The sequence below is a fragment of the Mus caroli genome, chromosome 11 (genome assembly GCF_900094665.2).
Source record: "Mus caroli chromosome 11, CAROLI_EIJ_v1.1, whole genome shotgun sequence".
Taxonomy (NCBI): domain Eukaryota; kingdom Metazoa; phylum Chordata; class Mammalia; order Rodentia; family Muridae; genus Mus; species Mus caroli.
Genome location: NC_034580.1, coordinates 60,906,298 through 60,922,901, shown reverse-complemented (window position 1 = coordinate 60,922,901; position 16,604 = coordinate 60,906,298). Strand labels below are relative to the sequence as shown.

General features: G+C 43.5%; 1 protein-coding gene across 1 annotated transcript in view; it reads left to right on the top strand.

Annotated features, from left to right (window-relative positions):
* Positions 1-16,604, top strand: part of Dnah9 (dynein axonemal heavy chain 9) — a 333,710-nt gene that overhangs the window by 14,294 nt on the left and 302,812 nt on the right. Inside the window, exons 5-6 of the mRNA XM_021178488.1 lie at positions 7,811-8,022; positions 9,941-10,174. Of these exons, the coding sequence (XP_021034147.1) occupies positions 7,811-8,022; positions 9,941-10,174 (446 nt within the window). The remainder of the gene's footprint in view (positions 1-7,810; positions 8,023-9,940; positions 10,175-16,604) is intronic.

Genomic DNA, 16,604 nt, shown 5'->3' with positions numbered 1-16,604 from the left:
AAAGAACATCCCTCCATGGCCTCTGCATCAGCTCCTGCTCCCTGACCTGCCTGAGTTCCAGCCCTGACTTCCTTTGGTGATGAACAGCAGCATAGAAGTGTAAGCCGAATAAACCCTTTCCTCCCCAACTTGCTTCTTGGTCATGATGTTTGTGCAGGAATAGAAACCCTGACTAAGACAAAGGCCAAACGTGCTTTTAAAGGTATTTTCAATTTCTTATGAATTAAGCTTAATCCAAATAGTGAATTTCAAGTACTCTCTTCTCCCACAACTTTCTTTAAATACTCTGCTCCATGCAGGTACAAAATATAAACCTAATCAAGGTCTACTTGTTCTGTTAACAAGGGTGGTGTCCTATATCCAGAGCTCACTAGCTGACCACACTGTCATCTTACTCTGTCCTTCTGCCCTTGGGAATAAAATAACCAGTGACAGGGTATCTTTTTGTCTCTTCTTTTCTTTGTGTGTCTCTTTGTTTGTTTGTTTGTTGTTGTTGTTGTTAAGATAGCATCTTTCTAGTTACCTAAGGTAGGCATTGAGGTTAGTATGTAGCCTAGGCTGGCCTTGAACTCCAGTCTCCTGCTACAGAATCCTAAGTGTTGGAATTATAGGCATGAATAATCACACTGAGCTTCAATGCTGAAGTTTTAAAGAGATCGATACAACAGAGAAGAGCTGCCATAGAGTCCTGAGTCTATAGAGTCTACCCGGCCCCCATGCCGTTACAATGGCTCCTGAGCCAGCAGATACGGCTGCTTTGAACAAGATGTTTGTTGAAGCTTCAATTCCCTCTTTCTCCAGAGGTACTGTGTGCCAGGGATATTATGTATGCTCCTAATTTGAACTTCCATTGAAATACACAGGTATCCCCAGAGTTTGTTATGGTATACCATTGTGAATTTGAGAAATGACTGGTCAAGTATTTTATAAAATGATTTTTAAAATGCCCTGTTTCCATAAATTATATCATTTTTCTACTTGGGGTTGAAATAAGTTTTCATTTTATATACAATCAGCCCTCCATATATGTAGGTTGGTCTTCGTGGACTCAAGTGACCATGCTTTTCATTTTGTTCTATACCAAAAACATAGATTTATTTACTGTTGTTATTCTCTAAATACCACTGTGCACAGCTTTCTCTATAGGATTTATAGTCTACTAGTTAGTATGAGCAGATTTCAAGAATGCAGGAGGGCTGGTGAGATGGTTCAGTGGGTAAGAGCACCCGACTGCTCTTCCGAAGGTCCAGAGTTCAAATCCCAGCAACCACATGGTGGCTCACAACCATCCGCAACGAGATCTGNAAAAAAAAAAAAAGAATGCAGGAAGGCCAGGCATAGTGGTGCATGCATACCTATAAATCCTAGTGCCTATAAGGCTGAGACTGGGAGATCTCAAATCTGAGACCAATGAGATGCTTGTCTCAAAAAAAAAAAAAAGCCAACACTACAAATATACATCACTGTGTGTCTATATTATACATAAATAGCCCACCTTTGATACAAGGAGATTGAACATTTATGGCTCTAGGTATTGGCAGGGGGACCTGAAATAGATCCCCCCTGTGAACTTCAAGGAATCATTATATTTTTACCTATTTTATGTGGGCATTTTCACTGGGGAAGTAGTGCTATAGGGTCCACAGCACATATATGACACATACAATGTGCAAATGCCTAATGTTTAGAGCCCAGCTAACAGTGTGCTCTGAATTGGTTACTCCATGCTCACACATATCTCTCACACTAGCACATTAGGAAACTCACTGCTCACATGCATTTGTGGTTGGAAAAGATTTGTTTCTGTAGGTCAGCTTTAAAACAAACAAACAAACAAACAAACAACCCTTTCTTTCCAATCTACTGTATGCTTGGAGTGATATTTGAAAAACAAACAGCACTATGATAGTATCAAACATACAGTACAGCAGCAGCAGAAGTCCTTTAAATATGTGATTCAATTCCCATGATGGGAGAAAAAGAAAATTAGATTAGAGGTGTTAGGGAGCGCCTTGATCAGGAATTTGGCAGAGCCTACACAACTAAAGAGGTGTTAAAGGCCATTGACTGGTTTTTATCATGTCTAATCTAATTTTAGAACATCTGGCTTTCTTTATCCTGAGTAGATGCAGTGAGTTCATCATTCTTATTAGCCACCATTGGCCAGTTCATTGGCTTGTATGGACTAAAGAGCGAGGGAGGAAGTGGAGTATCTGGGTGTGAGCACAGGTCAGAGAACTAAGGATGAAGTGTGGGAACAAATATGATTGGAAAGTGAACTGATTAGAAGTTGAAGATGCTTGGAAAACAGCAAGTAGAAATGACTGTCCCCTCAGGGCAAGACTATCTAGCTAGGGAGTTCTCTTGCTGGTCATTAGCAGGAATGGTTGACACAGAACAACCCGGTTTCCAATTGTCTTGGTGTACCTATATGACCCTAACAGCCACCACAGACTGGGTCATTTAGTTATCATAAATTTGGAAACTGAGATCAAGACTATAACCAAGGAGTTCAGTTGTCTGGTAAGGGTTGCTCTCTACTTGCAGGATGGCACTTGGTTGCACATCCTATTGTGGGGAGAAATGCTCTGTCTTAACATGTGGAAGTGGAAGGCAAGCTAGCAGAATGGTACAAGAAGCCTTTAATCCTAGCCACAAGGGAGGACCCCCTCATTGCCTAATCAGCTCCTCTAGTTAGTTCTTCCCATTGACCACTAATTTTCAACACCTGACTTTTGGGGAAGGAGGGGGGTACAGTGAAGTCATAGCTCCAACCAGAGATGTTTGAAGGTAGAGTGCCTGAGAAAAAGGCAAAGCCCTGGGCTGCACTGGAGCCACAGAGGGCTGGCCCACTCTTCTGTACATCTCTCTTCATTTCCCACCCCTACTTCCAGAGAAGTACTCAGATAAGCCAGTAGCTTAAAACCAGACATAGTTCACATATTGTGAATATTTATAGCAGAAATTAGCAAATGGATACATAAAAGCATTTCCCTTATAGTTTGTTATTAAGGGTTTACCAGCAAAATACTGCACATGCCTAACAAGGTTTAAATAAATAAATATAGTACAGCACCATAAAACTATACAAAATCTAGAATGCACAGGTGGAACGATGGCTCAGGACAATCACTTTCTCTGCAAACCTGAGGACCTGAGTTCAAACCCTGGCACCCAAATAATTTTGGCTGTAGATATGAGTACCTGTTAACCCAGCATTGCAGGGCAGAGAATCCAGAGCCCAATAGTTTCTGGTCAGCCATCCTAGTTGAAAGGAAAACTTCTGATCCAGTAAGATACCTTGTCTCAAGGGGGGAAGGTGGAGATTCATACAGCAATATATTTGACTTCCAGCTCTTGCTTGTATCTGTGCCTGTGGCACACACACACATGCACACACACATACACACACATACATACCAGTATGGCATATCAGATTTCAAGCTATAATAATAAACATAGCACGAGACTGGCATAAAAACATACAAGTAGAACAACAGAACAAATCAGAAAACACAAGCTTGAGGACTCATGACTACAGCCATCTCACATTGACAAAGGTGTCCCAAATACACACTGGAGAAAAGAAGGCATTGTTAACAAACATTGTTGTGAAAGCCAGATGTCCACGGTAGGACGAAAGGCTTTTACTCTGCAGAAGCATCAAGTGTGAATGGATCAGAGGCCTCAGGGTGAATTGTGAAACACTGAAGCAGCCAGAAGAAGACATAAGCAATACCTACCCTCCAGCACGTAGGGAAAGGACTTTCTGAGTGGGACTCCGTTCACTCAGGAATTAAAGTGACTGGTTAAGGAATACAGCCTCATCACACTGAAAAGCTTCTGCACAGAAAATAAACACAAACAAACAAATTTTTTAAAAAAGCAATTAAGTGACAAAAAAGCCCACAGAGTGGGGGTGAATCTTCATCAACTAGACATCCGTGGGAGGATGAATTTCTAGAATATGCAGAGATCTCAAAAGAACAAAGAATCTAGAAAACAAAAAACCCTGTGAAACATGGGCTCTATAAGTGAACAGAGACTCCTCAAAAGAAGTATTTTTAAAAGTGTTCAGCATCCTTAACCATTAGGGAAATGCAAAGTAAAACTGCTTTGAAATTCAGCTTCCCTCCAGTCAGAGTAAGAAGAACAAAACAGCAAATGCAGAAGGCACTGGGGGGGAGGGAGGGTGCGTGCGGGGGGGGGGGGGGGGGGGGGGGAGAACCCTGTTGCAAATGGTTGAAGCCACTTCAGTAATTAGTGGGGAGAACTCTTTTAAAAAGCTGAAAATAGCTGCACACTAAAAATGATGACACACACCTTTAATCCCAGCACCCAAGAGACAGAGGGAGGTAGATCTCTTTGAGTTTGAGGCCAGCCTGGTCTACAGAGTGAGTCCAGGATAGCCAGGTCTATACAGAGAAAAACCCTGTCTCAAAAACAAACAAACAAAAACCTTAAAAAAATAGACTATATGGCTTAGCTAAACCATCTCTGTCATATGTCTCTGCAAAAAACCTGACATCCTGCTCCACAGTTAAGTGCCATGTTCACTGCTGCTCTATTCCAAGTAGTTAGGAAATGGAAGGAACCTAAATGTCCTTCAGCTGGTGACAATGTGGTACATATACACTCTGAGATCCTATTCATCTGCAAAGAAAGTAAACTGTAAAGTTTGCAGGTAGTGGGTGGGGCTGAAAAATACACTAAGTTGACCCAGACCCAAAAAGACAAACTCAGCATGTTCTCTCTTATTGTAGCTCCTATTGAGTCTTTAGCTGCAGAAGCAAAGAAAGGGTCATCCAGAGAGGGAACGGTGAGAGAAATAATATTAAATGCTTGAAAAGCCACAAATAAACATTATTTTATGATATGTATGTATATATATAATACCACATAGGGTGATAATTCTCCCCACAGGAGCTATAACTATCTAATCAGCATGGGAAATCTCTGAGTTGTTGGTTGGGTTCAAGAGACTCCCCAAAGAATATAGACTTACCATTACCTTTGGTTGCCTCCTGTCTTAGTCAGGGTTTCTATTCCTGCACAAACATCAGGATCAAAAAGCAAGTTGGGGAGGAAAGGGTTTATTCAGCTTACACTTCCATGTTGCTATTCATCACCAAAGGAAGTCAGGACTGGAACTCAAGCAGGCCAGGAAGCAGGAGCTGATGCAGAGGCCATAGAGGGATGTTCCTTAATGGTTTGCTTCTACTGGTTTGCTCAGCTTGCTTTCTTATAGAACCCAGGACTACCAACCCAGCGATGGAACCNCCCACAAGGGCCCCCCCCCCCCCCCCGCCGCCGCCCGCACCTTGATCACTAATTGAGAGAATGCCTTACATACAGTTGGACCTCATGGAGGCATTTTCTCAACTGCAGCTCCTTTCCCTATAATGACTTCAGCTTGTGTCAAGTTGACACAAAACCAGCCAGTACACCTCCTAAAGTGGTGTAAGGTAAGATCCTATTGTTGAAGGCAGGACACAGTTTGGACAGAGGGTTTGGAATAATCCAGCTAGAACTGACCCTTAGGATTAGTGTTATCTTAAGGTGCTATGCAAGCTGCCAAGGGAGAAGAGCGATTGGTAATAATCCACTGTAAAGCCTGGCCCAGTAAGAGATCGCCAATGGTGTGATAACGGCACTTTTGTTTAGGCGGGTAAGTGATAGCTGCGTAACTGAATGAAAGCACTATTCCATGGGCAGGAATTCATACTGAGAAATGTTGTCTTTGGGGGTCCAAGTGGAGCTAGCAACCAGTACACTTCAGAAATTGAGGAGAAGATAGATCTAAAACAAACAACAACAATGAAACGAGGCATAATCCTAGCTCTACCTATCGCTGTCTTTTGGTTTTTATGGTTTTTTGTGTTTTTTTTTTTTTCTAGTCAAGGTGATCATTCCTTGCTTGAGCTAGGGAGCAACCCATGCTTTCCCAAATATTACAGTCTTAAAACAATCAAGTGGATGTCCAGATGTCCAGTTGTGTAAAGAAAGTGAGTTTTAAAGGCCCTCCATACAGGTTGACAAAGAGAAGGTGCCTGTGCTTATGTCCCAGCCTCTTTTGCCCTATCTGTGTGTGTTTCAACCTTGGCTCTCAACAACACGTGCAAAGCCGGGGCCCGTGGTCTTTAGAATGGCTGTTGGATATTAAGGTCCTCTGCCCAACTCAATGATTCTAGTATTCCCTGTTAGCCTCCCACACAGAATTACTGCTCTTGTCCAAGTGCCATGTCATTTGACTGACTCATACCACTTACGATAGAAAGTACAAGTGTCCATACCCATATATCCTCTGTCCCTTGGGCCTCATGGCAATTGAACCAGAGGTTCAGAAGAATTAACAGGGGTACCACTCCTCTTGCCCAGGCAAACAGGGCTGGTGGAATTACACAGTGAGCCTAGGGAATTTATAAGTCTTACGGGATGCCATATATCTAATGGTAGAAAAATTCCAGATAGATTGAAGGTTGCAGCTAAATCAGGGATGTTTTGAGTTTCCTTAGGGTAGACATGGAGCCTCATCCATATAATATGACCTAATCTATCTTCCTGCTCTCATAGACACCACCTGCCCCCGGGAATCATCTGAGCTATTCCCTTCAGTCTGGCTTCCATTTCCTCTGGGTTGCTATGCACATGTCAATGCTACCCGAGTTCCCACATTTCCCTGTCAGTTACCACAGAATAACTGCTGAAGGTTTCTACCTCAGAGTTGTGTTCAAGAGTGGTGACAGAACAGTTCTGGCTTTGAAAACCAGCAGCATCTTGCCATCCTTAGGCCACACTACTCCTCCATCCCCTGTGACTTCTCTTTCATAAGCACTCACTCACAAAGGCTTCTATTGAACTCTCACAGGAGATGCTGCTGTTTATTAACTAAAGGGTACAGTCCTGACACTGTGTTGCTCTCCAGGAAGAGGCCATTTACAACCGCCCCCTGTTCCCATGAGGACTCGTGAAATTACCTTCTAGAGCAGCCTACTTTTGAGGCTGATATTAAATGTGTCGGAAGTCATAGAATTGAGAGGTGCCTGGTCAGTGTTTGAAGGCACACTTTTCTGGTTTTTACACTTGTCCCATCAACTGCCTATGTGTCATCTTTGTGATAGCATCAAAGTCATTAGCAAGCATGAATCAAGGTAGAGGATCAGCTAAAGTGGAGCTGCAGACTGAGGCTGTGTTTTATGGTAACGACACAACCTAGTTATCAGAGATAAAGGAGCCTTCATTGAGAAATTGCTTCTGTAAGATTGGACTGTAGGCAAGCCTGGGCCCATTGTGGGTGGGGCCATCCTTGGACTGGTGGTCCTGGGTTCCATAAGAAAGCAGAAAGAGCAAGGAATGTGGAACACGCCAGGAAGCAGCACTCCTCCATGGCTTCTGCATCAGTTCCTGCCCTGCTTGAGTTCCCGTCCTGACTTCCTCCAACCACGAACTGTGATATGGAAGCATAAGTTGAATAAACCCTTTCCTTTCCATTTTGCTTTGGCCATGGTGTTTCATCACCACAAGTAAAACCATAATCAAGACAGGCTGGGAAAGCTAGGAAGAAGTCCTGATACAAGAATGTTGTCAAAGAATCTCTTAGTCCATCACTCTAGATTTTTCAGAGTGCTCTAGATTTCAGACTTTTTATAGAGGAACAAGAAGCTTTCTAAACCCATCTTCTGGCTGTCTTCTCAGGAGAGGAAGAAATTGTAGCCTTGGCATTGCCAACTCTTTGCTCTCCAGACACAGGGGTTCTATGAGGTAGGTGGTGCCCCAGCAGGGACAATTGACCATCTCTGATTCCTTCCAGCCCTGACAGAGGCCCAGGACATCCACGTGCACCTGTTACCACTCCAGAAACACCTGGACATCCTGGAAAACGTGGAGTTTCCCGAGGTGAAGGGCAGGCTTCGGCCTCTGCTCCATGTGGTCTGTCTGATTTGGGCCACCTGCAAATGGTACCGTTCCCCTGGGAGGCTCACGGTGCTGCTCCAGGAAATCTGCAACCTCCTCATCCAGCAGGTGAGCTGATCAGAGCATCCCAGGAACTTCTCCCCAGGGGCTGCTTGGCATAAAGGCATATGGAGGAGTAAAATGTGTTTCCCTAGGCACGGAAGTAATTACTGCCCAAAGACTTGTCTCACTTGAATTTTATATTTTCACAAGCCAGAATTTCATAAAGAGGTTTTCCCTACTGCTAACACTGGGGTGGTTCAGTATCTCCTTCCTTTCTGCCTAAGCCATGGGGCAGGGCTGGTAAATTGCAACCTCCTTTGTGATCTGTGTGAGGGACTGGTATTATGTCACCAGCGGAGCCTAGTAAATAAGACAGAAGCCTCTGAAGTCAAGGGATTCTGTTTCTTACTTAGCACACGTGAGCCATGTGTTCTAACACAAGCCGCTGACCTGCTCTGTGCCTCATTGTCCTGTTCATAATGGTGCGACCGACAAGGAACTGTCTCACAGGGGTTGGTAAGAGGCTTCACAGTAACAATGGCAATGAGGGCTGTGTCCTTCGAGTGCTCAAAGTGTTTAACCATGGACTTTTCAAGATGCCGCTGCTTGGATTGCACGGATTGTTCCCCTGCTTTTTGTTGCTGATGGTGGTGTTTTGTCTTGTTTTGGTTTTGGTTTTGTTTGATGGTTAAACCCAAGGCCTGTATTTTTAAATTTTATTCTGAGACAAGACCTCGTGATATTTCCCAGCCTAGCTTTAAACTTAAACTTGCAATCCTCCTGCCTCATCTTCCCCAATACATGGGAATACAGCTATGTACCACCAGGCTGGCTTTCCTGCTCCCCTTTAGGGATTCCTATAGGACTAAGACAGTAGAAATCTTTTTTTTTTTTTTTTTGGTTTTATAAGACAGGGTTTCTTTGTGTAACCCTGGCTGTCCTGGAACTCACTCTGGAGACCAGGCTGGCCTCGAACTCAGAGTTCTGCCTGCCTCTGCCTCCCAAGTGCTGGGATTAAAGGCATGTGCCACCACACCCGGCTGACAGTATAAATCTTAACGAATGGATCTGTAAGTGGAACGAGAAGCCTTGGTTTTGGTGACCTTTCCTCCATATTGACTTCTTTGGGCACTCAAGGACAGTCAACCCTTAGAAAACAATGAGCAAGCTCACTGAATGGCTCACAGTAACTGGCATCCTCTGAGCATGCTAAGGCTACAAAATGGTCATCAGATGAGGGGGCAAGAGGAGTCTTAAAATTTATTACTTACTTAAAGCTGTTAGTCAAGGTTCAGGACTTGGCTCACCCAAAGCAGCACTCATATCTAAAGTGTTTGTCTCATACATCTGCATGTTACCATCACTACTGATGTGGACTTCTAGCTGAAAGTATAAGTAAACAAACTGGAGCATCAATAGAGAACACTATTAGCTCCCATGCTTTGAAAATACCAGAGAAGGATGACTAACATTGTGGTTCCAGATGATACCATCCAAACCCAGTACTTTCTGCTGCTCCCTGGGTTGGTGACAGGGACTGTGCAGTAGCCTAGTTTCCCAGCTCTCAGGATCGAGTCTCTTAAAGAGAGAGAAATCGACATGGCCCAACACATTCTTGCATTCGAAGTATTCTGCTGTTGAAGCCATTAAGTCACAGAAGAGCATGTTGGAATTAATATCTGCCCAGGTTGGTCTGACCCAGCCAAGTGCCATGGTGCCTCCTGGTATCTGACTGGTCAACCACTTGTCAAATCCCAGTGTGGTTCAAAGACATACCATGACTGAAGGAACAAGTAGATTGTTGGATTTAAACACTGGCCCAAGGTCACCTGTTGAACTGGAAGCTTGGGCAGAGGTTTTCTGTGGTGTACTTGTGAAAAATATTACACGGACAATTATTTGGTTCTAATACAGTGTTGACATAGTTATGTGCTATCCTGCAGCTGCCACCATATTTATAGATACTAATTTATTTACCTCCCAGGCCTCTAATTACCTCAGCCCAGAAGACCTCCTGAGAAGTGAAGTGGAAGAAAGTCAGAAAAAACTGCAAGTGGTCTCAGATACCTTAAGCTTCTTCAAACAGGCATTCCAGGACAGAAGGGAGCACCTCCACACTTACTTCAAGGAGGATTCTGAAGTCAGGGTGTGGGATTTCCAAGCATCTCTGGTGTTTGTGCGACTGGATGGCTTTCTGGGCCGAGTGCACATGGTGGAGGTGAGTATATTCATTTACCCCAGGCTTCCAACACAGGAGTAAGCACAAAACCTCAGATGCTTCCTGGTGGCCAGAAAAATTTATTTTGGCTCACAGTTACAGAGAATTTTAGTCTATCATGGAGGCAAAAGTCAGCGAGAAAGCAAGCACCATCTTCAGCAACAGGAACACATGGCAGTGGTTGTTCACGTAGAGACAAAACTGACAGCAGAGAGGAAGGCTCCAACCACGGGCTAAGCCTTACAGCTTATACTTCAAAGGCCTGATCTACTTCTGTTCTATCTCCTAAACATTCGATAGCCTCCCAACACAGCTCCACCACCTGGTGATGAAGCATCCAAACATGAGAGCCCATGGGTAATGTTTTAGATTCAAACACAATAGTCACCCGTGGTTGACTGAAGGAATCATAGAAAGGTTCAGTAAATAGTTGTCATTTGGCTTTACTATTAAGCAGGGGTGATTCTGTCACAAGTCTGAGACTCTTATCATAGGCACTTAGGATGAGAGCCCCGGAAGTCAGTCTGTGAATTCTGCTTGTTTCCAAACACACTCAGGTTGCAAAGTCCAGTGTGCAAAACTAAAAGAACAGGTCGACATACAGCTGCCCATTCTCACGGAGCAGCTGCTTCGAAATTCCCTTTCTCCCCTAGATTGCCCAGTGGCTCAAAATCCCCAACAATGGTGAGTCCCTGGGGCAAAAAGAACATATATGATTCCTAATCGTCTTTGCCTCCAAATATTTAAACATTAATATGAATTTTAGTTTAAGTACTAAAGGGAAAAGACAGGAGACATTTTGTTTTTAAATTTTAAATTTAGTGTCTTACAGCCATGGGCTTACTTATTGTATTTTGATTTTTTAAAAATATTTTTATCACTTTACTTCTCTTTCCTCCTTCCTGCCACTCTCAGCATATATATGAGATATATATGCAACCTGCTGAGTCTGTTTTGGGTCGTTTATGTCTTTAATGACTGCTTTGCATTTGACAACTAATCCGGAGACTTATTCCTGGGAGACTCTAATTCTTCTTTTCCCAGAAGCTATTAGTTGCCTATAATTCTTCATCTAGTTGTGGACCCAATAAAATTCCCATGCTTCCCTGTTAAAGTATCCACTGATGTGACCATTGTTCTGGGCTTTCTCGTGCAATCATTGCTAGGAGAGACATTCCACAGCACACTTCCTGGTTCTTACAATCTTTCCAGCCCTTCTTCCCATGTCTTCCCCCAGCAGGAGATGTGGTATAGATGTATCTACTGGGGACGGGCTCCCCACAACTCGTTGACCTCTGTATTATGTCCAGTTATGGTTTTCTGTGATGGTCTCCATTTGTTGTAAAGAGAGGCTTCTTTGCTGAGGGCTGGAAGTTACAATCATCCAACAAAGGTAGTTCATGAAACCTGACTGATTTTTTTTTTTTTTTTGGAAAGGATAGGGTCAAAATAAGAAATACATAGTTAGGAATAACTTGAAGACATCAGCATCTCGTTCAGTATTAGACCCATAGCTGAGGGGACAGAAAAGGGTATTGGACTTATGCTCCTAGCTATTAGTAGCAGAGATTTGGGGTCAAGAGAGATGCGTTGTGGAAATTCTGTAATGACCCCGACAAAACCATTAGACGACAAAGATAATACAATAACAGACTAAATCCGTTCATGTCAAATTTTTAAAAATGCATATTAAAGATTCTAGTCACAGAGCTAAGTGCTGGCACCCAAAGATCAGTAGAATATAGTTTTGCCTAAAGAACTGTCTGGACATAGAGTCATGGTATGGGAGAAGAGAGATAAATTAGCAGAGAACATTCAGGGTAGAAAGACATAGGATCGGTAAACTTCACTGGGGTGAATTAAATGCCATAATGAAAGTTCATGTGGATTACTGGGAGCAAAAGAGAGGTGGGGGGACCCTAACTCAGGAGAACTTTGAAAAAAATAGCAAAATACACAAGAGGAAATCAATTTTGAACTAGAAAAAGAATTCACTAGGGGAAAGGCATAAAGGCAAAAAAATATATGAGAGAAAGCCAGAAGCTAGATTGTATGAAAGACATAGCTTAAACCCTTCCTCAGAATCAGGGGAGTATTACTAATTCACATGTAGCATCATCCTAAATGCCTCATTTTCTTTCTCTCCGCTGTTTCCAGCACAGCTCTTGCTGCTCAACCCCTTGTCCTTTTCCCCTCCATTCATTATTCTCTCATCTCCACATCAACTCCTTGCTGCTGTATAGCCAAGGTGATGGACACCCTGGACTCTGGGCTTTGTAGCAGTCATGTTTGCAGAATCTCCAGCCTCAAAACAGGCCTCCAGTGACTGTTTGGGAGGGGGCTTCAGCCCTGTACATGCGTACTAATGGTATGTCCTTTCTAACATAAGGGCTCCTAATGTACATGGGGTATCAGTATATATTAGCATAGCTGGCCACAGACCTCTGGGAATCATTATCTCATAGTATTCCCTTCTAGGGCCTTTTTCTGAATCAAAGGCTCAGATGCATACAAAGAAGTTGCCCTGGTTTGACTGGAGAGAGCTTGATGTCCCCTGCTCTCTGTCCCTTTGCTTCTGTCCTTCTTAAGTTTTCTGTCTTGTGTGTTGGGCTACTTATTCCTTTGCTCCTGGGCTCAGTGCCCCTGTTTCTTGTTTTTTTATCTTCCCAGTGTTGGCTCCGATTCATCCCCCTTGCCCTTTTCTGTCTTCTTCCTCCCCCATCTCTTCTCTCTCCAGCTCATTGCAGCAGAACGGGGCAGTATCGATTGTGTTCTGGCATATTTCATGTAGCCCTTTAGTTAACATTCCGAGTATCGCGGTGATCAATGTCTGTTTCAAGTGGGATTAATCAGTTTCTCCCCAGCAAGAATTAGCATGGACTTAACCTTCTTCATCTTCTATTCTAATGCAATATATGACCACCATGGTGTTGGCACCTGTGATTAATAAATAGAAGTGAGATGAATAGAATGACATTGGTACCCTTAGCTCTTCTCTGCTTGTGCAAGGGACTGCCTTCTAATCTCCACACTGCTCCCAGCCTCCTATCCTCTCATCTGTGATGCTCTTTACCCTTTTGCTTATTTTGTACAAGAGAATTTTGTTGCACAGGTCCACACTTCCCTTCTGGGTGCTTGCTGAAACAAGTTGGAAAGGCAGTGCGCGATCATGTGGTGTGTGCTGGTAAGCCGTGCTCAGTCTGTGGAGCATGCGCAGCCCGTGGAGCAGCAGCTTCCCAGGACAGCAGGATACCAATCTTCTTCCTCATGCTCTACTCCACAAGACCCAATCCTTGTCGTAGAAACTGAAGACTCCAAACAGAGAGAAATGAGGCACACAGGAACTTTTCTCATGTTAGAGCATGGACCATTGCTGTCCTCAGAAAAGCTAATCATCAATACCTATCTTTAATAACCAGTTCAATCCGATACATCAATTGATTTATGCACAGTCACCCAGTGCAGAATGTTGAACTGGGATTTGTTTGCAGGAGAATGTAATCTTTTCTCTAAACTTCTATATGCTCCAGGGAGCCATAAATGTCTCCTTCCCTCACTCCCTTCCCCTTCCTTTTCCTCCTTCTCTCCATCCTTCCTTCCCTCCTTGCCTTTGCCTTTGGCTAAAACTGGCTTTGGGGTGTTATTTCTGCTGTTTTCTATTTTGAATACCCTGCTTTTAACCGTATTGTTTCTAGATCTTTTTAGTTAAGTAGCTTGCCCACATAGTTCTAGATTCCTTTCCGAGGAAGGGCTTTATTGGACTTAATGGCTTCACATAAGGCAGTGGTTAGCCTTCTTAACAAGGTGACCCTTTAAGACAGCTCCTTATGCTGTGGTGACCCCAAACTATAACATTATTTTTATTCCTACTTTATAACTGCAATGTCGCTACTGTTGTGAATCATAACTCTGCAAATAACTGTGTTTTCTGATGGTCTTAGACAACCCCTAGGGAAGGCTCATTTGACCCCCAAAGGGGTTGCAACCACACATGAAGAACCATTGACCTAGGGGTACATCCAAAGTACCCAAGATCTTTGCAGTTGGAAGTCAAGGAACTGAAGAAAACCATCTCTTCATGCCTCTGTGTTCCTGGGCTCCTCCTCCTCCTCCTCCCGAGCAACGTACTCCAGCACAAGCACACACGCATGCTTGCAGTTCACTTATTTTACCACAATATTGTGGGACCTGAACATCCTTGTTTATGTTTCTGCCTGCAGCCTCTTCCCCGAGAATGGTGTGGGGAGCCGCTTAGAGAGAGCCCTCATTTCTTTCATTATAAAATTGCTGTGATTCACTTGGAGACAAAATGATTTCCTGCTGGGGCTTTATGCAGAGTGATTAGCAGGGAGAGAGGTAATAAGCTGACCTGATACACACCACATTTCCTTGTGGTCCCTCTGCCATCTCCAGCCACTCTGCCCAGCCTCTTTTCATTCCTGGCCTAATTGGGCTGGCTTCCTTTTCAGCCCAGCTTGAACACATGGTCACATGTGAGACCATTAGCTGCATAAGGTCGGTGGTAGTCGAAAGGTAAAGAAAACCCGTCTTTTTTTCAAATGACCTTTAGAGATTTTCATCTGGGAGTATCTGCTTTGTGCTCTCCCTTAATGAATTCCGAAGACATTTCTTTTAAGACTGGCGGCGTGACCTCTCCTTCGGGAATACAGTAGCCGTTGGTGAAGCTTGCCATCACCTCTGGTTTTGATTCCCCATCTCATGGGCCAGAGCACAAATTGAACCCCATCTCTCCACCTGCTACCACTATTAAATGTTGCATCATTTTTCATAACAATAGGTCCCAGTCAACCCAGTAAGTCTTCTGAGACCCCAGGCTCTTTGTGATACCTGCCTACAAAAGAGTAGCAGGGTCTCTGAGAGATTTACTGGTCCAGTATCTAATGACATCAGGATGCATTGGGATGCTCACATTTATTTATAATGCTGACACTTTACTGACATCCTACATTGGCCACTTCTGCAGAACCACATGATATATTAAATATCACGGTCCCTAATCCCACTGTATGTTAAATATCACTGTCTCCATCTACAGATTAGGCAAATGAACCTTAGAATCTCAGTGTCTTGCTCCAAGCTTCAAAGCCAGCAAAGAGCAGGACCAGGGTTGTACAAGCATGAGTGTCATAGCTCTTCTATGACGTGCATCCTAGCTCCAAGGCTCCTATGCACATCCTGTACACAGCACAATGCATTTCATGGTTTTACTACAAGGATTAATAACCATTGACATTTAAAAAATATTTAACCCTATTGGCTTAAGTTTGCCTTTTATCTATCGCCGAGGACTTTTAAACGGGCTGTAAAAAGAGCCTATGTGTAAATTAAGAAACCAAGATGCATTGTGGTTAGTGTACAAAGTCTGTGTCTGCAGCTACAGAGATCTTGTCTACAGGACAATCCACTACGGATTGCATCAGAATCTTCCCAGGGATAAAGAGCTCACTGCCTGCCTAGGCAGCCCAGTCTGTTTGGATTGTCTGAAAGCTATGTGCTTTATTTGTTGGCTTCCCAGGAACTGCTCACTTTTTGTAGATTAAAATGATTACACATCAGCAGTTAACTAACTTCAACCTACATGGTCTGTTCCTGTGCTCATTCAGTCGTTTGCCTCTTTCCTCAGAGTAGGACCGCAAAGTATCTACTTTGCACTTGTCAAAGACACTTTCAACACCGGGCTTTGCTTTCCTCATTCTCACTCTCTGCTCAGCAGTCCTGCTTGCTAGGTTTTCTGTCCCTTTGTCACTTTCTGCTGGATGTGCGGTAGCTAAGTCAAAGCAGAAAGAACATGACTTCATTCACCAAATATTGATTCAGCTCTGAGGGTTCTCTCAGGCACAGGGAGAATCTGAGAGACCTTTGGAATATTTGTAAACTCCTGGGAAAGATGGGTAGAAATTAACGCAATATAATGTTAAATATTATCATGCCTGAGTAGAGTAAGATCTCAGAAAAGAAGCTCAAACAAAGAAAGAGAGGGGTGGTGTTGAGGGGTGGAAAGGGGGAGCCAGCCCTTATGATAGGAGTTGAAGGAAAGCCCCCCCAATCTTCCCCATGAGCCCCAAATAAATGCTTCATCCACTATATGTTTAAGTTATATAAAACATAAATATCTATCATTTTCTAATAACAAGATACCCCAGGGGGAGGTTACATCTGACTTTAGGGAACCAGTGTTCTCTTATGTCTGGGGACCTCTCTAGGTGGCAGTGAGGGCAGCAGAAACTGGCAGGATAGCCTGTTGTAGTGTCTCTAGTTCCTGCAGTGAAAGTGTGGCCCTTTTTTTTTTTTTTAATATTTTTATTACATAATTTCCTCAATTACATTTCCAATACTATCCCAAAAGTCCCCCATAGCGCCCCCCACTTCCCTACCCACCCATTCCCATTCTTTTGGCCCTGGCATTCCC